Here is a 23,075-nt window from a genome sequence, read left to right on the forward strand (position 1 = left end):
GACTAAATGCTCATCTGAACAAAATAGGACATTTTCAGTTACTCAACTTTCTTTGACCATCATCGTGAGTATTGACGCAAAAATAACAACAAGCTTTATCTACGTGCTTACTTTTAAAATGTCATATTTAAATTAATAATTCTATTTAGCCAAATACTTCGATCAGGCTGGCTGTCGAGCCAAGTGTAATATTAGCTAGCTAATTTGTTTTCTTTCAGACAGCTTGAAAATGCACAACAAGGCTGGATTTATCCAAAGGTGGAATGTCCTAACTATTTCAAGCCTGGTCGCCGTTTTCCTCGGTAAGTTCAACTAATGTCAGGCTACGTACTTGCGCTAATTTAAGACAATTTATGAAAAGCTAGCATAAGCATGGTAAGTTCAATTTACCACAGGGAAGCTTTGGCTAGATGTGGACATATGTCTCGACATTGTAAGTTATGAAATAGTGAAGTGAAATACATTTAATTGACAAAAACACTTTTGCTAGCTAGTGAACCAATATTTGTTTTATTTTGAAAGACGTTTTTAGGGGAAACACAATTAAATGGTCTATAGATTAGTGTGTTAATCAAGATGCTAATGTATTAGATAAGTAAGAAGTCGACAGAAATAATTGAATAGTTTATGGTAAACTAGGTAGCAGTTAATGTCCCAGTTATAACTAACTAAAAACTGACAATATCCCCTTCAGCTCCAAACTAATGCTACATTTTATTAAAGTGAGTTAAGGCTAATGTCCACATGTAGCCACAGCAGAGAGAAATACTGATGTGAGGCCACGGTTTGTACAGACATTAAAGGAAAATACCTCCTCCTGTTGACACCCATTTAGCTTTAGGTGCATCTTTTGCATCCTGTGTATGGCGCTCCTAACAGTGGATGCTCTATTTCACTAATTTACACAGTGTCACCTAGTGGACGCTTTAATCATTGCAATTTCGCTAACTGTCGGGCCACATTGAAACACCCAAGAACCAAATGGTTTTGATTTCCAACCACATTATATAGTCAGAGTCACGTGCATTTATGTAAATTTCACATGTGCTCATTGATCTGAAAGTTCAGTTCAAGTCTAGTATACTATACCTGTATACTGCTTACCTGCGGTGTAGTGCAGGTATCAAAAGAGCAGTATACAGTCACATAATGTTGCCATGAGGATGTCATTGTGTGTGCAAAGAAAAAAAATGTACCCATTTGTTGGGCACTGACAAGGAACCTTTGTATGAATGTAGAAATGTATGCACAGATTACATAGGGAAGAGAACAATACTACTGCAGTGGTTAGTGCAGGAATCTATTTGTGCACTTTAATGACAAGATTTTCTCATTGTGATGTTATAGTGTGACAGCCTGTACATAATTATGTTTCTGAGAGCCATATTTCAACCTAAATATAATAATTTGTTTTGTTGAAATTATTTACATATTATTTTCATGATAAGACCTGTGTTTGTCAATTTGTTATGTTATGCTTTATTAGTGCTAACATAAAGGGCATTAAACATAGTGTATGGTTTGCTTTACCTTACATCCATATTCTTAGCAATTTTAAACCCTTTTCTGTGTTGTTGTGTCTAAGGTGTTGGCCTGGGCATGATTCTGAAGACCTACATGCATCTGTCAGCCCCTGAAAAAGTCTACATTGGCTTTCCCGGAGAGATGCTCATACGCCTGCTTCAGCTGGTTACCGTTCCTCTTATTGTGTCAAGTGTGATAACAGGTAAGCTTCAAGTGTGTTTCTCACACTGTCAGCTGTAACATGAGGCTATGCATTTTATACACATAGCATTTAAAAAATACCATAGTGGTTATATAGCATGTATATAGATAATGATTACATTGCTGACACCAATGTCTCACAATTTGACATTTACATGTGTTTAAAAATTACCATCACATAGGTTTTAAAACACACTCATGTGACTTGTCATTCTTGAGATATGCAGTAACTGTGTCGCCTAAAGTTTCCATGACCTTACAGTGATGTAACTATTACTTACAGTGATGTGATTTTACAGCTCCTCTAACTTTCAGTCTGCAGACCTCAGCTTTCATTCTTATTTTTGATAGGAATTTGTAGTCTGAGTGGCACCTCCAGAAAAATCACCATACGTGCACTAGTATACTTTGTCATGAGCACTCTTCTGTCTGTGACTATCGGTAAGAGGAATATTGTATATCAAAAATGCACTTTGGTTAGTTTCACTTTTTTATGCATATATCTTCATACAAACACATAGTAGGTGAAAGTATATTACCTGAAGCATCTTTTTATGCTTTAAGTGAGAAAATAATCATTTTAGTTTATACCATACCATTTAGTTTATACCTGTTTCTTTGTTTCCTATCCTCAACCGTGGACTATGTGTTGTAGGATTAATATTGGTAATAATGATGAAGCCCGGGGTCAGCAAAAATGCTGGAAAAGAGACAGATGATGATGATGAAATCTTCTCCACCACTGATGCCATATTGGATCTAGTAAGGTGAGAGGGAAGTGTAAATTCTGACAGTCCACGCTGATTCCTACCACAACGGATTTCTCTATATGTTTAGGTTTCAGTTTCGACTTAAGCATGTCTTTAGATCAGTTGGTTGCTGGATCATTTAATCAGAGACTTCCTTCAGAATTGCATCCATCAATGCTTTTCTTAAGCAGAAATAACACATATGAGGTACTCTAAAAGGATTAATATCTGGCTAGAATCCACACTACGTTTGAGATTATCCTGCATTTCTTTCTAGATCTGCCAACATTTACAAGCTGACTAACATTTTTACCCATCAGTTTCATGGTGGTATTTATGTTTGTTTTTTCTTTACACTTTATAGAAACATGGTGCCACAAAATCTTCTTCTGGCTAGCTTTCAACAGGTAAGTATTATTACTCAGGTATGCAACATGCAGTACAGCTCTTGACAGAGACAAGGTAACACTCATGATGTGATTTTTTTTTCTCATCTTTAGTACAAGACTGTGAAGGTGGAGTTTGAAGTTGAAGAAGCTGATCACAGTTCCACCCTGGAGTCGGTAAAAATATCACCCTTTTGTCATGATCAAGTTCACATTCAACCGTGATAATTAGTGATACATGGAGTAGCTGTCAGACTGTTGTTCTCAGTGACTTTCTCATCTTGTTTCAGAACGCCACAGAAGTGCGTCTGGTGAGCAAGCATATTGATGGAAGCAATACTGTTGGCCTGATTGTGTGCTCTATTGTTTTTGGACTGGCCCTCAAAAGGATGGGAGAAGAAGGGAAACTCCTTGTGGATATCCTTAACACCTTCAAAGAAGCCACCAAGCGTGTGGTTAGAATGATAATAGGGTATGGTGAGACAGCACGTATTTTGTAAGAAAATCTCAACCTCTGCATAGTCAAATGTTACATTTAGAAATTGTGGAGTGTTTCGAAATTATTTAAAGAAAGAGAGTAGATATCCTATAGTCTATCATACACATCATACACTATCATACATGGAATTAACTATTAAAATGGGGTTCTTTCTGATTTTATTTCTTCCATCTCCCAAACTGTCAAAAACATAACTGGTTTCTTTTTGACTCATGTTGTCATGTGTAGTTTTCATCTGTCTAACTGTTTTTTTTTAAAAAGTTATCAAGTTAAGCAGCTTTCCCTTAACTGAGACACTCCCATAATTTGTCAGTCTGTTGTTTCCTTTCCAGCTTCATGCCAATCGGAGTGATGTTCATGACTGCAAGCTATGTCGTTGAAGTGTCGGACAACTGGGAGACTGTCTTCAAACTCGGGATGTTTGTGGCAGTGGTCATTAGTGGGTATGTTCCCCTCTGCTCTTTCAGCACTGTTGCAGTAAGCCATTTCATTCGATACAGTATAAGCATTATTTGTTTTTTTCAGGCTGGCTATCCATGCAATAGTAGTTCTACCACTGGTCTACCTTCTGTTCGTGAGACGTAGTCCCTTCGTTTTCATTCAAGGGATTTTTCCTGCCTTACTGAGGACCATGCTCATCTCGCGCAGGTAGAATCTTTATTTCCGTCTTCAACAAAGTAAGTTAAATATGAATATAGTAAATATTGTAGTAAATATAGTATCACTTGGATTGATGCAGTAGATGTACAGAGAATATTGATATAAGTCCATTGTGAGTGAGTCCATTTTGGGACCCCAGTGTATAAGATATATGGACATTTAAGAACCAACAATGAATGCATTGTGTCTCCAAGCAATGCAGTCTCACTGACTTTCCGATGTTTGGAGCAAGTACTCATGATTGACAAAAGAATCACTCGCTTCATGCTGCCTATTGGGATCAATATTAACATGGATGGAACAGCCCTTTATGAAGTGGTCGCAGCAGTTTTCATCGCCCAGCTGAACCACATTGAATTGAACTGGAGCCAGCTGTTTACTCTGGGGTAAGTCACAATGATGTTATTTTCACTGTCTCTCTGTTCTAGTTGATATAGAAAAATATGTTTAGGTATAAACAGGGGTTGAGCTTAAAATGCATTTCTTCTTTAAAATGTAACTGTTAAAATCAAAATTAAAAATATCTAAGTTTTATGGATTTGTATTATTTTTACTGTATTTTTTAGAGTGGCACAAGCATCCCAGTTCGTGACTCTTCTTAAGGGTTATTTGTGTCAGAACAATTTGAGACAGATACAGAGATTTAACAGATTTTGATGTGTATTTAAACATGTAAGAGTTTAAATGTCCCCTAAAACTGTATTGGTGGATGAGGGAGTTGATGCTGGTATACAGTATTGTGTTGTCGGTGAACAGGAAGTAGCTGTTCGTAGTCTCAATCATTATCCTTTATTCATATCTGCTCTTCATGGTTTACTTTGCTTTTGTTTTGTCCACCAGCAGCTGGATCTTTGAGTCTATGGTGTTGTTTCCAGTCCCCAAATTCATACAGTTTCATGTTTTTGTTCAGTCAAGAGTCCACTCTGGTGATCACTGATGTGGCTCTGTGTCTTTTCTACAGTGTGACAGTAGCAGCGTCCAGCGTGGGAGAAGCAGGGATCCCAGCGACAGGAACAGTCACCACTCTCTTCATTTTGACAGTCAATGGGATTCCTGTAAGGGACGCTTCCCTTTTGATGGTTATAGAATGGCTGCTGTAAGTTTACCTTGTGTTTTGGCAACGATTACTACACCAAATATCAAACAACATGTTGTGAAGAGGATAACCTCTGCTTCTATAGTTAACTGTAGTTTGTGTCTTTCAGAGATCGCTGCAATGCTGCTGTCAATGTCATGGGAGACTGTATTGGCGTGGCACTTGTTGATCATCTGTCAAAAAAGGAACTGGAAGAAATGGATGACCTAGAAGAGGAGACGAGGTAAAAACTTTAGCAGGTCTTTTTGTGTGGTTCATTTTAACCCAATACACAGATAAATGTACAAGGCACATTGTGTTTAATGGCAGATAATCAATATGTGAGTAGAGCAGGAGAAGCCTGTGCTCCCTACTCATAGCTACTCACATTCATTTACAAAGAGATGGAAAATGAAAATATTCTGATTTCTCTCTATGTGTCACTCAGAAGCTGGACACCATAGTTTCTCTGATAGTGAGGACCTCCAGGTCCAGATCCATCCCAGCAGTAGCTTGGTCCCTGGACACTGCAAAAAGCCAACGGCTCCAAGACAGCAGCAGTAGATGGGGCATGTGTAACCTGTAACCTCAACTCATCCAAAACAGGGTCCGAGTATCAACAGCATGAACACAGCTGACTTTGGAAACAATCCTCCAGTGCCAAATATGTACTCAGTCCTTTTTATTTGGCATTTCATGTATTTGTTATCACATTATTTTGTATTATATTTTGTGCATTAGTAGCATGAAAAGAATGTTCAAGTGCCAAAAATAGCTTTGATTACATTTTGATGTTGTCAGTGTACTTTTAAATAAGCTTATTGGTAATTATTTGTGAACTTGGAATTATTTGGAATCAAATCTATCCCCTTTTGTGTTTGTGTATTTTTAATTTGTGCAACATTAGCATAAACATTAGAATTAACCTTAAAAGAATTTTCAACTACCAAAAATAACTATTATTACTGTCTGTTTGATTTGTCACTATTTCATTTGTTTGCTGTCACATATTTGCACCTAAGAAAATGCTCCTTTGAATAAGCCTAATGGTAGTGCTTTGTTAATTTGGTTCATTAGGAATTAAATTGATCTGATTTTGTGTTTTGTAGACATAATTGTAATGGCATGGGTGTACAATAGTTTTTGAATGGACTCCTTGTTTCTTAATAAATGCCAGGAAAAAGCAAACTAGTTGACTGTAATGCATATTTCTATTGGTTAGCAGGAGTTGTGATGTGATTTGATTTGATTTGCATCATGGTGTGAAGCAGTATGTCAGAGACGGAAATGATTCTTCCATTTGTATTTTAGTTGAGGCATGTTTACAGACCATCAGGATGCACAATTTGTCCTTTAAAGAAATATTCATTGGCTAAATCACAAATCATATAAGACAGAACAGCAACAGAGGTTAGATTACATTTTTGAAGCTGTCATGTGTCAGAGAATATGTGATTGAAGCTAGCTTTCAGCCTGTACATACCTGAATCACAGAGTCTGCACACATGAACCTGAAACAGCAGCAGACACCTTGCGAGCAAGACAAAATTCAATGAGTTTGACTTGTAGTGGTTGGTGCCTGTGATCCATGACCATTATATTTTTGGGCTTTATATCCATATTCATGATTTCCAGGGCCTCAGGGTGCAGCAGACTGCTGTTGTCAGCTGAAGAAACAAACACATTTAATCTTGTTACGTCAAGAAAAAGTACATAGGTACTGATTTCTCACCAAATGTTAAATATGCAGTGAAATTACACTTGCTTCTGAGAAAAGTAAAGAGGAAAATACAAAATACATATACAGCATATGCAGAGCTAGGCAGATCTCACTTATGCACAGAGAAGGGAAACGTCTCTGCAGTATGTATTCAGGCAGACTCAGGTCCAGGAGCTCCAACTGCAGTCAAATGAATTTTTCAGTTTTTTTCCTTCTGTCTGACAGAGTATGGAGGACTCCACCTAGCCTGGTTTGTACTTTAGTGGTGCACATTTCTAATTTATTTTCTTGGCTATTACTCAAATTTTTATAGCTATATAGAGTAAACCTGGGGCTCTGGGGGCCTCTTTGCTCGCTGGTAATCCAGCCTTGCTCAGGAATTTAGGAATGACCCTTTCCTTGTGATGTCAGTACATACAAGACTGGCACTATGGTAAGGTACAGTCACTGCCCTGCTGGATTTTGTTTGTCCAATCTATGCACTAGATGGTGGTGTTTTGTAACCGGTTAGACCAGTTTGTGTGTTTCTACTTGAACCACTAGAGGAGCCCTTTCACACCCGTCGTAGTTTGTGTGAGAGACTTCGACGTGAACGAGGTTATTCAGTTGAATGTATCAGCTAGCGTGATGATGCTAAGCTAGCTGTCAGCCAGGCATCCACGGGTTTTGCTGCCGACTTCGCTACCGGATGCTTCCGGTCGTATCCTGCTGGCCGTCTTGACGTTCCCTCAACATTCCTGGACGAATTCGTGTCGACTGACCAGAGTCCGCGAATTCAGGTCCACTCCTGATCTAACCTTCCCCAGCTAGCGTAACTTAGCTCGCCGGCTAGCGAGACTGCACACACGGAGAACCGGACTGACGGGGTGAGTTAGCATGCGGGCTAGGGGAATGTACGGCTAACGGTGTTGCTATCATCGGGAGTAAAGGCATGTCCTCAATGGAAAAACCGGGGTCTGATATGGAGGAGGGAGGCCTTTCGGTGAACATGTGAATAGCAGCACGATAACACATTTATCAAAATGACCAATCTGGCTGCCAGGCCTGTCTTATCTCACACCGGTGAACTGTTAGCCAGCAAATCGCTTAACCTGCTAGTAACGTTAGTAATGTTTTGGTGATGTTAACGGTTTACGGAGTAAAGCTACAAACCTAATCATGGCAATATTATAGTAGCTAGCTTACTAACTCAACCTAAATCCATAGAAGTATCTTAAAAATGAGACTTTGGTCAAAGTTATCTGGCTAATATTAGCTTAGTAATATTATTAAAGCTAACGTTAACATAGGCTAGTAGTAGCAGCCTTTCAGTGTTTTGACTAGGTTTATATGATGTAACCAGGCTAACACAGTTCCGAGTAACATTGCAATAAAGTTAACAGTTCACCAGTTGTCCCATTTTAGAGGTAATAAAACAGGCTTCTTATATTCGCTGTCCGTGGAGATTTAACGCTGATAGAGGCAAAGTTCAGCCCAGCTGTTCGCTCATTGTTTATGTCGCTGGTTGCTAAACTAAGTTTTGTTGTGTGATTTCGCAGAGTTTCACTTAAGGACCACACCCAGACAAGATGTCCCTTCATCAGTTTCTGCTGGAGCCCATCACCTGCCACGCATGGAACCGCGACAGGACACGTAAGGCTCAACTATCTCCTCCTTCCTTTGAATGTGCCAACTCGTCCCCCACACACCAGCTTGTAACAGACTCAACAGATCATGTCATTAATGACATTTAAATATTGTATATATTGATGTGAGTAGTACAGTAATTTCAGCTAAGGGAAATAATACTGTGGCTGTGGTTTTTGTTTGCAGCATTTTTTGGCTTTGCCACTGAGTCCAGCTTGGTATTTGACAAATACCAGGAACTGGTCTAGCTTGTTTGTTATCTGTCCCTGCATTGTGTTAAGCCGCTGTTTTCACATTGTTTTGCAGAAATTGCCATCAGTCCTAATAACCATGAAGTTCATATCTACAAGAAGAGTGGCAACCAGTGGGTCAAGACCCATGAGCTGAAGGAGCACAATGGACACATAACAGGTATTTAGTCAGACTGCTTTATTTACATTTACAAAACAAACTATTTTTTAGCTAATCAGTGTAATGTCTCAATCCATGTCTGTGTTCCTATGACTAAGCCACAAACAAAACTACTTTCATTTACACAAGTTGAGACACATTTGATACACATACATGATGCTGAATGATTTGACTGCGCAGAACATGACTCAACTCAAGGCTGTGCCATCATAATCCACTTCTTCACGATTGTTTCGTCAGTCAGTTGGATTAGGGATGTAATTAATCAAGTAACTGGTTTGTCTGTATAATGTCAGAATATTGTGAAAAATAAAAATCGACATATTGTTATATATGGAAAAGAAATGTGATAAATCTTCACGTTTGAGAAGCTAGAACCAGCAAATGTTTGGCATTTTTTGCTTGTAAAATGATTTATTGATTATCAAAATAATCGCTGGTTAATTTTATGCCAGTCATCTTGTCTTTGCAGCACTAAATTATCTTTTGTCTCTTTGTAATAAAGTACCTTTTTCTCTTGGCTGTGGTGTAGGTATTGACTGGGCTCCCAAAAGTGATCGTATAGTGACATGCGGAGCAGACCGTAATGCCTACGTGTGGTCCCAGAAGGAGGGGGTATGGAAGCCCACACTGGTCATCCTCAGGATCAACCGAGCTGCCACCTTTGTCAAGTGGTCTCCACTGGAGAATAAGTTTGCAGTCGGCAGTGGGGCTCGACTCATCTCTGTCTGCTACTTTGAGTCTGAGAATGACTGGTAAGTCTGGGATAATTAGTACAACTGTGACATTTTGTAAATGTATCTGTTATGGTCAGATAGTGTGTTTTCACTCTTTTTTCGATCAATATTATATATATGATATATACAGTTACAAATGTATTATTTTTTACTTGGGACACAGTTTGTGGATGCTGGTTTAAAATCGAAGTACTGTACAGCCAACTGATGATAATGATCCATTAACAAGGTCAAAAGAAATTTTTTCCCAGCACTGGGCCACTCTGTTCTGGTTCACTGTGTTCATTGCTACATATTTTCCAGATGTTGTTTTCCATGTGTAGGAGTATACTCTGTCTGTCTGTGCCAGGGCTGCCTGCTTCTTCTTCTTCTTCTTCTTCTTCGTTGTATTTTTGGTTACATGGATGTGTTCTGTTTAACTGAAGGTCAGGGTTTGTCAGACATGATAATAAAATGCTTGATATATCACATGTGGAATTTCAGAATGATCAATAAAACAAACAGTCCAGTTTTCCTGCGCTACACTCACTAAGTGTGCAGTCACTATGCACAAGTTGCATATTAGTTAGCTCTACCTGCTGAAGTTTTTATATTCCACATAAAAAAAATGAATGATTCCCCTTGTGCTTCAGGTGGGTGAGCAAGCACATCAAGAAGCCTATCCGCTCCACCATCCTCAGTCTGGACTGGCATCCCAACAATGTACTGCTGGCTGCTGGATCCTGTGACTTCAAATGCAGGTAAAAGTCATGAGCGAGCAATGGGTAGTCTTTAAAAAAAAAAAAATGCCATGCCCCCCTGCCAACATACTCTGATGCTCTCTTCCTCTTCTTTTCTTTTTTCTTTTTTTTTTTTTTGCTTTTACTACCCCCCCCCCGGCCTCTAGGGTGTTCTCAGCCTACATTAAGGAGGTGGAAGAGAAACCAGGCCCCACACCCTGGGGCAGCAAGATGCCATTTGGGGCTGTGCTAGCAGAATTCGGAGGAGCAGGTCTGTATCTCTGTCTTCATATGTATAGTAAAAATCCTCTTGCATATGACTTGCAGCAACACTTTAAACTAAACCAGATCTGCCTTTTTTTTTTTTGCACATTGTGTTTGTTAGGTGGAGGGGGTTGGGTCCACTCTGTCTCTTTCTCAGCCTCTGGTAACCGCCTGGCCTGGGTCAGCCATGACAGCACTGTCACTGTGGTGGACAGCTCTAAGACTGCCAGGTATATTTTTTTCCATTTATATAGGGACTCATTTACAGCTTGGTTACAGTTATTCTCAGATTAATTATCACAATTAATCTAGAAATAATTTGAATCCTAAAATAAAAAACATAAGTCAGAAATTATATTACACATTAAGTTGTTTTGTTGTTAGATACCAGTAGTTTCACTGTCTGTATCTGTCCATACCAAACTGGTGTTGTAATGAAGGATGCCTTTTGTTCTCAAAGCCACTAACAACAGGAAAGGAGATAAAATACAAAGATTACTCTTTTCCAGTAACAGATGAGTTGAGGTGTATCCAAAAAAAAGAGTAAAGAGTTCAATTCTCCCACGCTTTCATCAAAAAGCAATCCATCACATTAAAAAAGCAAACTATTCACTAGATTATTTGTTATTTCGTTCACTACAGGAGGAATCTATCTTTATCTAGCATATTATTGGCTACTGTACTGAAGCCATGATTTATAATCTGATCATCCGTTGAGTGTGCCAAAACTGTGAGAAAGGTAGACACTAGGTGAACCACATCCAAGGCTAGACTTCATAATGATGGGCTGTTGACAGCAAATTGCAGGTGACATGAACTGAGGAGGCGGTGATTGACCCTGAGCAAAGATTTCAACATGTTCTGGCTGGAAACATGCACACACTGCAGCACTCAAAGCAGAGTGCCTTTTTATTTTGTTTTTTTTGTCATAAAATCGTCCTAATTTCTATAACAGCACAACGGTTTTGAATGCGTTGGTAGTATGCTGCCTGTTAAATCTTTAGTTAATTTGTGTGTTTGTGTTAAGTCCCTCACAGCTGAAGACGGAGTACCTTCCTCTCCTCAGTGTCATTTTTGTTTCAGAGAACAGTCTAGTAGCTGCGGTAAGAATAACACGTTCAGTGTGCACTGTCAATATATTTTAATGCTCAAATGTAAAGAAGAGTTTCCACTTTAAATGTGTCGTCTCTGCCATCAGGGCCACGACTGTTGCCCCATGCTGTTCCGTTGCGACGACGGTGGAACGCTGACATTTGTGTCAAAGCTCGACCTCCCCAAGCAGAGTATCCAGAGGAACATCTCTGCCATGGAGCGCTTCAGGAACATGGACAAGAGAGCCACCACCGAGGACCGCAACACTGCCCTGGACACACTGCACCAGAACAGCATCACGTAGGTCACACGCCATCAAGAATGGCAGGAATTCATTTTAAGGCTCATTTTTAAGTTTTTTTTTAAAGTTTTTATTTAACGTTTAGATGCTTGCAGAATGTAGGCATTTTAAGATTTTGATTTGAATTTCACGGTTGGTTTATTTCTTTTCCAATTTAGTCAGAATGTGTGATCACAGTATAGAGTTGAATGGTGATGTTTAAGCTTTGTGTACATAGCAAATGGAAGGACTTTTGAACCATTACAATTTTCTACAAATGTGGACATAGAAATTTTTGGTATAGGCTTCTACTGGATGTCCACAACAAGCAAAATTAAATTCATAATGGAAAAATATGAAATAAGTCAACTTTATTGCCATTATTGTGGCTGTAGTCTTGGTAGTATTTTTTTTTAATTTTTTAATATTTTGGAAAATAAGATTAATCACTTTTTCAGCAAGACATTGAGGAGACCAATATCCCTTTCATGTCCAAAGCTACAGTTAGCAGCTCGTTAGCTTAGCCTAAAGATTGGAACCAGTGGGGAACAGCTGGTGATCTCCAAAGGTGACAAAATCCACCTCCCAGCACTTGTAATGACATGTCCACACAGAAAGCGTTTCAGCCATGTTTTTCAGTCACTATGTTACACGCCTGTGACGGAACAGGTTCACTGTTTTGATCAGTCCAGTTGTTCACACTTTACGTGTTTTATTCATGCTACATGTTCATAAACGCAGACTGAAGCATATTTTTACGCTTCAAGTTTATGTTCTTCTATTTTCTTCTCGGGCTCTGGGCGCTGTCACAGTGTGGGTGACCTACAACTAAATACTGTGCCTGAAGCACTGAAGCTGCAGGTGCTCTGCTAACATGCTGCTCATGCTGCGCTTCCTGTGTAGACACGGTGTAAAGCTCGTTAATTTACATGTTATATCTCGATGTGGGTTTATGACAGCTTGTGTGCTGTTTTATTTATTGGTCATGCCCTGTGACTTCCTGGAGGCTTTTCATCACTGAGGTTGGCTCGGCAACCAGCATCTACCTGTCAGCAAATAGCTAATACTTTCCATTAAGGACCACTTCTTCGTCCTTACATCACCTTCTCATCGTGGCAATATAGGGAAATGCATCATTATGCTTTTCAATTTTATCACCTCTTTAAAACTTTTCAATATGTTTCTACGTTTTTGTTCCTTAGCCAAGTGTCTATCTATGAGGGAGACAAAAGGGATTGTCGCAAGTTCTGCACCACAGGCATCGATGGAGCAATGACCATTTGGGACTTCAAGGTAAATGCACACATGAGCTGTCTTCTCTAGAGCTTTGTTTTCCCAGATCTCTCAGCTCTAACTCCCTTGTATTTTTCTGCGTTTACCTCCTCAGAGTCTAGAAGCTTCTATCCAGGGTCTCCGCATCATGTGAAGAAATCTTGTGAATGAATGAAGAGACGCTGCGGCCTCACTTCTCTCCCCTCGCCCTCACAGTCCTCACCCCTCCTTCCCCTTTCCACCTCCACCCCCCTCCCCCCCTCTCCTGCGACGCAGCCAGTAACATACATAACTGACCACCTTATCGAGTGTCTGCTGAAGCACTGATCAGACCATAACACACTCTTGTGGGTGTGTGCTTACACTCTTACACACACTCGCACACTACAACACATGAACAAGCATACACTACACTACACTACACTACATTACACTACACTACACACACACTGAGCTGACGTGTGACATCACTGTTAATTTTTTGTTTGTTTGTTTGTTTGTTTTTAAATGAAGGTTAACCAGGTGTCAAAGTGGGAAGGTCCTCTGACACGTATTAAACGTGACGTGAAATGTGTGTTTTTATGTTCTCTAACCTCCTGTACCAAAAGTTGAACACTAAAAGGTGCGTTTTATCCAAAAATCAGACTGTATTTCACCTCAGATTAACCTCGACGTGATCTCTTAATATCAGCGTTTAATAGATCGGAGGGCGTGACTGTTTACTTCCTGGTGGATAGTAAATCTTCTCCAGTAGGTGAAGTCATCGTTTGGATAAGAACCCGGCTATTGATATTCTGAGGTCATGTTGCTGGTTGGGCTGTAGAGAGCTGTACAGGATCTGATGGTGGAGAGAGAAAGCAGCTGTCTAAACTCTGTGCAGAGTCACGGCTGGGCAGCACTAGGCTCTGCAGCTACTACACTAAAACCACACGAGATGGAGGATTTCTATGTAACTGATCATGAGGTAGACATGAAATAAAGATGAAATACATTTACAGTACACAACTCACTCGACTGCTCTCTTCCTTTGTGTTTGCCTCTCTGACACAGTGGGCGGATGGTAACTAGACACCTGGAGTGGATGTAATATGTGGGAATTTGTGAGCCGTATTCTGCTCGGGTGTTCCAGCCCCCAGATGAAGTATCTCGGCTAGAACGGTTTGAAGATGCAAATGACTTAAACAATTAGGGCAGTTACTAAAGGTGCCCTGAGGAGTTTTCTTGTAAGCGAAGAAAGTTGATGTTTATATTCAGTGTTTCTCAGAAAAACGTGCTGTGTGTTTGTCATGAAAACCTTCGAAAAGCCATTTAAAAGATATTTTCATGTATGTTTACATCCATGTTTACGCACATGCGGTTCTCTGCTTCCCTGCCTCTGAGTGAGTTAATACCACATTTACTTTGCATGGTACTGTTAAGCAGAAAAATACAAAAACCAAACAGGGACAAATGAAATACAAGTGGTTAAAACTGAACACAGTAACCTTTAACAGCAATTTAAAATGACTTCATAGACCTTATTGTGCAGTGTGCAATTACGGAGTCGCTTAACATGCGCATACAAGGACGTAGCTGAAGAAGAAACCCTGTAGTGGTTTTCTTTAACTGACAAGGGTAAGGAGTCAGGATTATATATATATATTTATAAGTAGGGTCGGAAGTAAACATGATAACAAAAATTTATAAAATTAACAGCAAGTAGGTCACCAGGGGTAGTGCATACTGTTAATTTATACATTACAATGGTAATATTGCAAATGTTAACAGGCAAATGCACGTAATTAAGGCCTCTAATATTATTAAATGTATTTTCTTCTCAGATATACATGTTAATAAATATAAAGTCAGACTCCTGCCAGGTCCACTCTGGTTTCCTAACAGAAAAATGAAGAAGAATAAAATGAAATAACACAGTGAGTGGGGGTGTATTAAATCAAGGCCTCTCAAGTCCATCGTAGCTTTTTATAATCTGCTACTGAAGTTCCAAAGAGAAAATAAACCTTGTAAAAACAGTCCTTCACATGTCCTCTGACATGAAATGGAATTTAGATTTAAACACTAGTTTATTAGGTTTTCACTGAGGTTGCCACTTCTATAATCTTCCTTTTAACCCCCGCCTGGAAATAATGAGTAATGTAAGAAACTCTAGACTACACACGTCTTACCTAAGACAACATCCACTGCTGAGGTTAAATTGAATAAGAAAATGTGAAGCGCGTGTTTCTGTAAAAGCTTGAAAGCTTTGAGTTGGGATATCCAAACTGCTTAAAATAAGGAAATGTAGTCAACCACTTCTTTCTACCTGACGCCAACCCCCTCCTCCCCCCACCCTATTTTGCAGTTTACATTTCTTCCCTCCCCTTTTCCTTCTTCCTCTTTCTTTATGCAGAAGTGACTATGTGTCCCTCCCCTTTCTTTTCTGTCTTTCATGCTTCATAAGTTTTTTTTTTTTTGCCTCCCCCCTCAGTTTACCTCCTCCTTTTTTTTTGCAGAACATTGTATTGTGCTTCTGTTCCTCCCTCCCTTCCTAGTTTTACTGAGGCAAAACTTCCTTTTTCCCCTCCTGTTCCTTTTAAAGAATTAAAAGTTTGATCTCAGTCTCTTACATTTTAAGGAGGTGGCACCCGTGATCTTTTCCACCCTGAGCATAAGTCTGAATTAACTTCCTGTATGTCTCCCCTTCAGAGCTTCACTGTACCCTCCTCCACTTCCCCCTCTGACCTCTCCTCCCTCTCTTCGGCTCAGCTTCTCTCTTCCTGAGCTCACTCTGTCGTTGGCGTTCGCGTTGACTGGCCAGAGTCCGCGAGCTGAGTACCCTCGTCTTTATTTGATCCGCCAGCTTCCTCTGCCTCTCTCTCTTCTTTCTCTCCCTCTCTGTCCATCTCTGCAGCTCTTCACCCATTCATCTCTGTCCTGCCCTCGGGGTAAGTAGCCTAGAAAATATTTAACAGTTGACTGAGTATGTTTAGACATGTCATTCTCACACACACGCACACACACACACACACACACACACACACACACACACACACACACACACACACACACACTTTGTAAGTGTAATGCATTTTTAGGAAAATGTAGGAAGTGTGCAACAGGCACTCCTGCTGCCCTCACGCTCACTCAGAGCACAGAAACGTGGAGGTTATTATGTGAAATTAGTTTTCTAATTAGTTTTTGTGAAGTAACTGACTGTGATGGATCTGTGTGAACTGATTTCCTGGTTGTGTGCTCTCACTGTGGAGGGTGAAGTTTGTTTGGGGGATGTGTGTTACCCTTGACCTGCATCATTCCTCTCGTGTTTCTGAAAGTCTGGATTTCATTAACACAACCTGAGTGAGATAAGCTCAGTGTTGTGTGCTCACAGAGTTAAAGTCAGCTGATGGTGGGTTTTACCCCTCAAAAGTTCCCTCAAGTAGTCTGGACCAACTCTGACTGAATCTTAAAAAAACAACTGTGTAAATTTCATCACAGCTTCTAACGGTTTTCTTTCTCTTTTCACTTCTTCATGGTAAAGAGAATATTGTGACTTCTGTTTTTCTAGACTTGACTGTTCTCTGCGCCCCACTTCCTGGTCTGTTTCTAACATCTGATTGGCCATGGCGTACCATAGTTTCCTGCTGGAACCAATTAGCTGCCATGCCTGGAACAAAGATCGGACCCGTAAGTCTGCTCGCCTTCTCTGATTGGTCACTCGGGGCTTGTACTTCAGTGTCTTCGAGTGGTCTCATCTCTAAACTGCACACTGTTTTCAACACAGACATCATGGAACATCTTGCTCCAACTAGTATCTGCGCCAAAGAACAACTGGTGTAAGAGACAGAGAGGGTTGTGATTGGCTCCCAGGTGGGAGAAGGTATTTCCTGTTTCCTGTAACAGTGAGGGTGGCGCCTGGGGGCCTTTCTGAGAGGCTCTTGTGCTCCATTAGCTGCAGGAAACTAATGCCATATTTGGCTGTTTTGATCACCGCTTTGGTTACTGGGCAAAACGGATGTAGGATGCGGCTGTGGTCGAGTCATACACTCGCACAGTTGTAGTTTCACTCCACTCTCAGCGGAACACTTTAGTTGGTTCATATTCCTGGATGTGCACTCAAAAAGCAAAAAACAAAACTGCACACCAAAGCACCCACACTGCTGCTCTCAGAGAAACGCTGCTTCTGACTCATCTGCTGACTACAACCAGCGCAGGGTTTGCTACAACATTATGGGAAGGAAGGTCGCAGTTCTTGCACATTTATCTATTTAAAGATACCATGTGTCTGTGAGCTGCCTGCGGGCAGATACATTCTGTATTTCTCCAGTTTTCTCTGTTCTCATGCACCAAGTCAGCTGTTCTGTGTCACACTCCACTGATCGTCCCATCATAAACGTCTCCTGTCAGTCACACTGTACTTTGTCCTCACACTGGGGAATTTCCTCTTTATGTGTCGAACTAATTTGCACTGCTCTCTCTGTTGATGTACAGTGTATTTGAATGTGTTTTTGTGCTGCAGAGATCGCCCTTTGCCCCAACAACCATGACGTCCACATCTACAAGAAAGATGGGACCAAGTGGACCAAGATTCATGAGCTGAAGGAGCATAACGGGCAGGTGACAGGTGAGGCACACTCACACAAAGAGTGATTTACTGTCTTAAGTTTTATATTAACCTCCAACAAACAAATACAAGTTGCAAAAAATGCAACTTTTCTGTCCAACTGAACCTAATAAACAAGGATGAGGATTTAAAACATTTAACAGTTGACTGACTATATTTAGACATGCCATTCTCACACACACACACACACACACATACACACACACACACACACACACACACACAAACACACAGTATAGTTTTTTAATGAGTTTTTATTGGAAATTCTTGTTGAGAGTTACATTAGAGGATCAATACCGCTCTCATGTCTGTATTTGAATATGAAGCTATTACCAGCAGCTTATCTTAGCACAAAGACTGGAAACAGGGAAACAGCTAGCCTAGCTTTACCAAATTTAATAAAATCCACCTACCAGCACATCAAAAGCTCTTCCATAAACATGCTATACCTTGATTGTTTGAATGGGACAAAAATCAAAGCTGAAAAACACCAAGTTGTGGTTTAATGAGCTGGTGGTTTATGTGCTGAGTTATTTCAGTGTCTTCCTGGAGTTGCCACTGGTTAGCTGTATGCTAAGCTAAGTTAATTAAAATGGACACTGTCACCACACACTTGCACTTCTGTCTATATATATATATATATATATATATATATATTTCATGATGTATGTACAAAGATGAAACATCAATAAGAGCTTCTCTCTCCTGCAGGTATTGACTGGGCTCCAGACAGTAACCGTATAGTTACTTGTGGAGCGGACCGTAACGCCTACGTGTGGACCCTTAAAGAGGGCACCTGGAAGCCCACCCTGGTCATCCTCAGGATCAATCGCGCTGCTCGCTGTGTGAAGTGGTCACCGAAGGAGAACAAGTTTGCTGTAGGCAGCGGCTCTCGCCTGATCTCCATCTGTTACTTTGAGCAGGAGAACGACTGGTGAGGTTTTAGAGGATGGCCTCCTCTCCCTAGTTTATGCTGCATTTAATCATTATGAACTGCAGTTTGGGCGTTTCTAACATGCTGTGTGGTTCCTTACAGGTGGGTGTGTAAGCACATCAAGAAGCCAATCCGCTCCACCATCCTCAGCCTGGACTGGCATCCCAACAATGTCCTTCTGGCTGCTGGATCCTGTGACTTCAAATGCAGGTATCAAAACAGATGCGTTACTCCTGCCTCTTTCATTCCTCTCTGTTTTTTTGTTGATAAAGTTTTTTTTCTTTGTGGAGATATTATTTAAATCGAGGCTCAAAGGTTAAATTGTGTCCCGTGCTTGTATATGTACACTCAATAGCCACCAGCTGCAACTCTAGAAACCAAATATAAACTGAATATAAACATGAACATAAACTAAACTCATGCCCGGCCTCATTCAAATCTAAAATCTTAAATCCAACCGTAACCCCAGACTAAAGCATCTTGATGAAGTGAAGCCTCATCCCACAGAAATATCATAATTTATAAAGTTTTTAAATTGATTTTCACAAGAACAATGAAACAGTAACTCACTCATACAACACTCAACATACAGATAAAGCAGAATAAGTTATTATAAACCTAATAAACTTCTCGGCCATGAACAATAACAGTTACACTAACTCATGTCTCCCTCTCGCTTACAGGGTGTTTTCAGCCTACATTAAGGAGGTGGAGGAAAAGCCTGGCCCCACTCCCTGGGGCAGCAAGATGCCGTTCGGGGAGATGCTGTTTGAATCTGGAGGGTCTGGAGCTGCAGATCAGAGTTCAGGAGGAGGCGGCGGTTGGGTGCACAGCGTGTGCTTCTCACACTCTGGCAACCGCCTGGCCTGGACCTCCCATGACTCCACTGTGTCTGTGGCAGAGGGAGGCAAGACCGGCACGTAAGAGAGGGCGGGGCCGCATACCTGTGTGTGTCTCTGTGTGTTCATGTGTGTTTGTGCACGCTGACCTTTGTTTTGACTTCCACAGGGTGAACAGTCTGAGCTCTGAGACACTTCCTCTTCTGTGTGTCACCTTCATTACTGAGAACAGCTTAGTGGCCGCCGTGAGTATTCAATACACATCCAGTGTTTATTCTGAACGCATTCACCTTCAGTTTATGATTCAGTTCCTTTTATTCTTCTCACGTTTACTCTATTTGTGTGTCTGTCTCCTCGATTCGGGTGCTACAATGTTGACAAATCAAATGATCAAAAGAAACAAATGTAAAAGGGAACAGTCTGGACTTTATTCAACACGTTATTGGTGTGTCATTAGCCAAAGTGTCTTATTTATTTTATTTTTCCATATTTATTTAGCGTTCATTTTATTTCACTATCTTAACCTGTGGAAGTTCAGTATTCTTTTTAAATGACAACAACAGTCAGATTCATAAATTTACCATTTAAAGTGAGAGTCGGTGCTGAACAGTGGCCACTGTGGCCACAAGTGCCAATTACAGGATGATGGCAAATTGAGTCAGTTGCTTGAAGACATCAATGGGGCTCATTTGAGGAGGTTAAAGTTGCCATCCATATGATCGCAATGTCCCTGGATCATGTCTATTTGTGGTGTGTAATCCCTCCATCACTCTCCCTCCCTTATATTCAACCAGCTGTTTAGTATTCTATCTAAAGAAGGCAAAAATGCCACAAGAAAGACTTTCAGATAAGAGAAATACATTATCAATGGGGCATGTTTTTTCTTTGCTTCTGGTTCCACGAGCAGAAAAAAAGATGAAATCTGTGCAATGTTAATGTGTTACATGGTAAAATGTTGTGTATTTATATTAGAAGTCTTAAAGTCAGCATGTAGTGTCAGTAATGTGAATCACACAGCAGCTGTATCTCTATCGTTCTTGAGTTTGCTTACTAATTGCTACCATCAAAATAAAAGATTCTACACATAGTGGTTTTGAGCTTTTATTGTTATATATATGTATATATATATATATATATATATATATAAATATCAATCCCACAGCTAAAATCACAAAGTCTCTGGTCTCATGCCGACATACTTTTCCAGCTCCACCTGTTTGCATCCTCATGTGTATCTGTGCTCCTCCAGGGCCATGACTGTTACCCGGTGCTGTTTGTGTACGACGGTGCCAAGGGCAGCTTGACATTTGGTGGCAAGCTGGACGTCCCTAAGCAGGCGGCCCAGAAGGGCATCAGTGCCAGGGAACGTTTCCAGAACCTGGACCGCCGGGCCTCAGAGACCCAGAGCACCGACAAGGAGCTGAACACCCTGCACAAGAACAGCATCAGGTGAGGAGGGGAAACAAACGTGTTGAGTGCGGACTGAAAGATTTAGGTGGCGTACAGGGAGACAGACAAGGGAAATCAAGATTCAAGTGATGAGTATACAGTTTATTGTTTCTAAAAGCATTTCTATTGCAGTCTTATTTGCACTTATGAGAAGACTGCTGGAGGTTAACAACAACAACAACAATTTTTAATGTCTAAATATTTAACACACAGAATCTTAGTAAAGTAAGTGTGTGACGTCAAAATGAAAATAAAATAAGACCGTGTAGTGAAATGCTACAATTTCCCTCTTTGAGGAAAGCACTGACAGAGCTTTTTTAATTTCACAGTCTGCGCAGTTTTCTCAAAGATTCTGTTAAAAAACAAAACAAAAAAACAACAACTCTTACACAGAAATATTGAAATATTCAAAAGCTTTGTGTGCCCACTGATGTTTACCTAACATTATTTTTTAATTTGAGGGTATGCATAGTCATCATCACCTATGTTAAAATAAGCTGCTTTCTGTTTGTACACAGAGTTTGACTTGTCTCACACTGTATTTCAGCCAAATCTCGGTGCTGGAAGGAGGAAGAAACCAGTGCACCAAGTTCTGCACCACTGGCATGGATGGAGGAATGGGCATCTGGGATGTCAAGGTAATTAACACATTGCAAACAGAACATGATAGATTGGTGCAGTCAGATCTTATTTCTTGTTTACATGATGTCAGTCATAATGCAGACATGTTTTTGAGTGTTTCACTTTCCTCTTTCAGACTCTGGAGTCCTCAATGAAGAACTTGAAGATAGTCTGAACTGAAGTTAACGTTAAACCGCCCAAAGTATAGTAGCTTCTGGAGATATGAACACCGCTGCCTTATCACACAAAGCTTCTCGGCCATATTTTAATCAGGTATTTTTTTTATATACAGGTTAAACGATCAGACTCGGGGCAAACAGTGTTTGTAATCCCTCTGAAGCTCTTTGCTGAGCTTGTTAAAGTCAACACTGTACACAGAGGGACTGACCACAGGTCTGCAAACGGTACTTCACGAGTTCGATCAGTATAGTCACAGACAGTTCAGTCTGAGCTGAACGCTTAAAGCAGGAATTTTATATTAATCAGGATGAAATGCTGCAGTACTTGTTTAAAGCTTATGCTGGTCATAATATGCATTTAATAAATGATTGCTGTTACAGTACTCAACAAAGCTTTGTTCATTGCAGGTGTGTGTGTGTGTGTGGATGTGTTTGGATTTTTTTCTTTTCTTTAAATGTTACTGTTTGGCAAAAAGTAATGGATTCAGTATTTGTCTAATAGAAATATATATATCTGTTATTGTGAAGGAAACTTTAAAACAGCATTTAGACCGACTGTAAGACAACAACATTTGTGGGAAACAAACAGTTAAATGAATGAATAACATGAGAAGAAAGATTCAACAGCTGAAACTATACATACTTGGCATGCTTGTTTTCTTCTGGCTCAGTACACGCCTGATTCCACGGCCTGAATCTGGCCAATATACAGCATGATTTTAAGATGCTACCTCCACATCTGGACCACAGTCTTCCGGCTGTCAGTCAATACTGGCGAATAACAGCCGGACACTGCTCAGATGTGGAAGTATAAGGGCCAGAGTCGGGCTGAGGACCAAGGTCAATGTTGGCCCAGAAGAGAAAATTACAACTATTTTGGTCGATTAACTGTTTTATTTGTATAATATTTACATCCACCCAGCTGTTTTTTCTCACTTTTACATCACTGTTAATTGAATATCTGTTTGTTGAACAAAACAAGCAAGTTGAAGTCAATACCTTGGCTCTGGGAAATTGAGATGGGCATTTTTTTTTTATATAATCAGAAGATTTAATGTGTCTTCACCAAGTCCTGGTTACAGGATATATTATATATATATATATTTTTTTTTTAAGTAGAATCAGTCATCTGAGCAGGGACTTCTGCTCCTTAAATATCGAATTTTGCTTGACACGATAATAAAAACGCACAACCATCGTCATCGTATTATATCATCAGCCTCCATCTCCACCTAGAG

At 40.2% G+C, this 23,075-nt stretch overlaps 3 protein-coding genes across 3 annotated transcripts; all 3 read left to right on the forward strand.

Annotated features, from left to right (window-relative positions):
• The first annotated feature begins 229 nt into the window (after window positions 1-229).
• On the forward strand, window positions 230-5,762 carry LOC111216544 (excitatory amino acid transporter 3-like). The gene is made up of 13 exons (XM_022738071.1): window positions 230-302; window positions 1,586-1,726; window positions 2,077-2,166; window positions 2,381-2,492; window positions 2,839-2,881; window positions 2,975-3,033; window positions 3,129-3,332; window positions 3,692-3,802; window positions 3,885-4,007; window positions 4,214-4,405; window positions 4,981-5,115; window positions 5,225-5,338; window positions 5,543-5,762. The coding sequence occupies exons 1-13, from the start codon at window positions 230-232 to the stop codon at window positions 5,556-5,558; spliced, it is 1,413 nt and encodes a 470-aa protein (XP_022593792.1). The 3' UTR covers window positions 5,559-5,762.
• Window positions 5,763-7,372: 1,610 nt separating this feature from the next.
• On the forward strand, window positions 7,373-13,651 carry LOC111216704 (actin-related protein 2/3 complex subunit 1A). Its single transcript, XM_022738325.1, has 11 exons — window positions 7,373-7,680; window positions 8,353-8,446; window positions 8,747-8,851; window positions 9,384-9,606; window positions 10,221-10,328; window positions 10,475-10,578; window positions 10,693-10,801; window positions 11,599-11,674; window positions 11,770-11,963; window positions 13,146-13,236; window positions 13,331-13,651. Exons 2-11 carry the CDS (start codon window positions 8,383-8,385, stop codon window positions 13,367-13,369), a joined length of 1,113 nt encoding a protein of 370 aa, XP_022594046.1. The 5' UTR covers window positions 7,373-7,680; window positions 8,353-8,382; the 3' UTR covers window positions 13,370-13,651.
• Window positions 13,652-15,926: 2,275 nt separating this feature from the next.
• LOC111216680 (actin-related protein 2/3 complex subunit 1B-like) lies at window positions 15,927-22,220 on the forward strand. The gene is made up of 10 exons (XM_022738295.1): window positions 15,927-16,139; window positions 16,760-16,878; window positions 17,711-17,815; window positions 18,527-18,749; window positions 18,852-18,959; window positions 19,433-19,669; window positions 19,758-19,833; window positions 20,838-21,037; window positions 21,585-21,675; window positions 21,795-22,220. Exons 2-10 carry the CDS (start codon window positions 16,815-16,817, stop codon window positions 21,831-21,833), a joined length of 1,143 nt encoding a protein of 380 aa, XP_022594016.1. The 5' UTR covers window positions 15,927-16,139; window positions 16,760-16,814; the 3' UTR covers window positions 21,834-22,220.
• The last annotated feature ends 855 nt before the right edge of the window (window positions 22,221-23,075 follow it).

This window comes from Seriola dumerili, unplaced genomic scaffold, assembly GCF_002260705.1.
Source record: "Seriola dumerili isolate Sdu_G_001 unplaced genomic scaffold, Sdu_1.0 BDQW01000035.1, whole genome shotgun sequence".
Classification (NCBI taxonomy): Eukaryota; Metazoa; Chordata; class Actinopteri; order Carangiformes; family Carangidae; genus Seriola; species Seriola dumerili.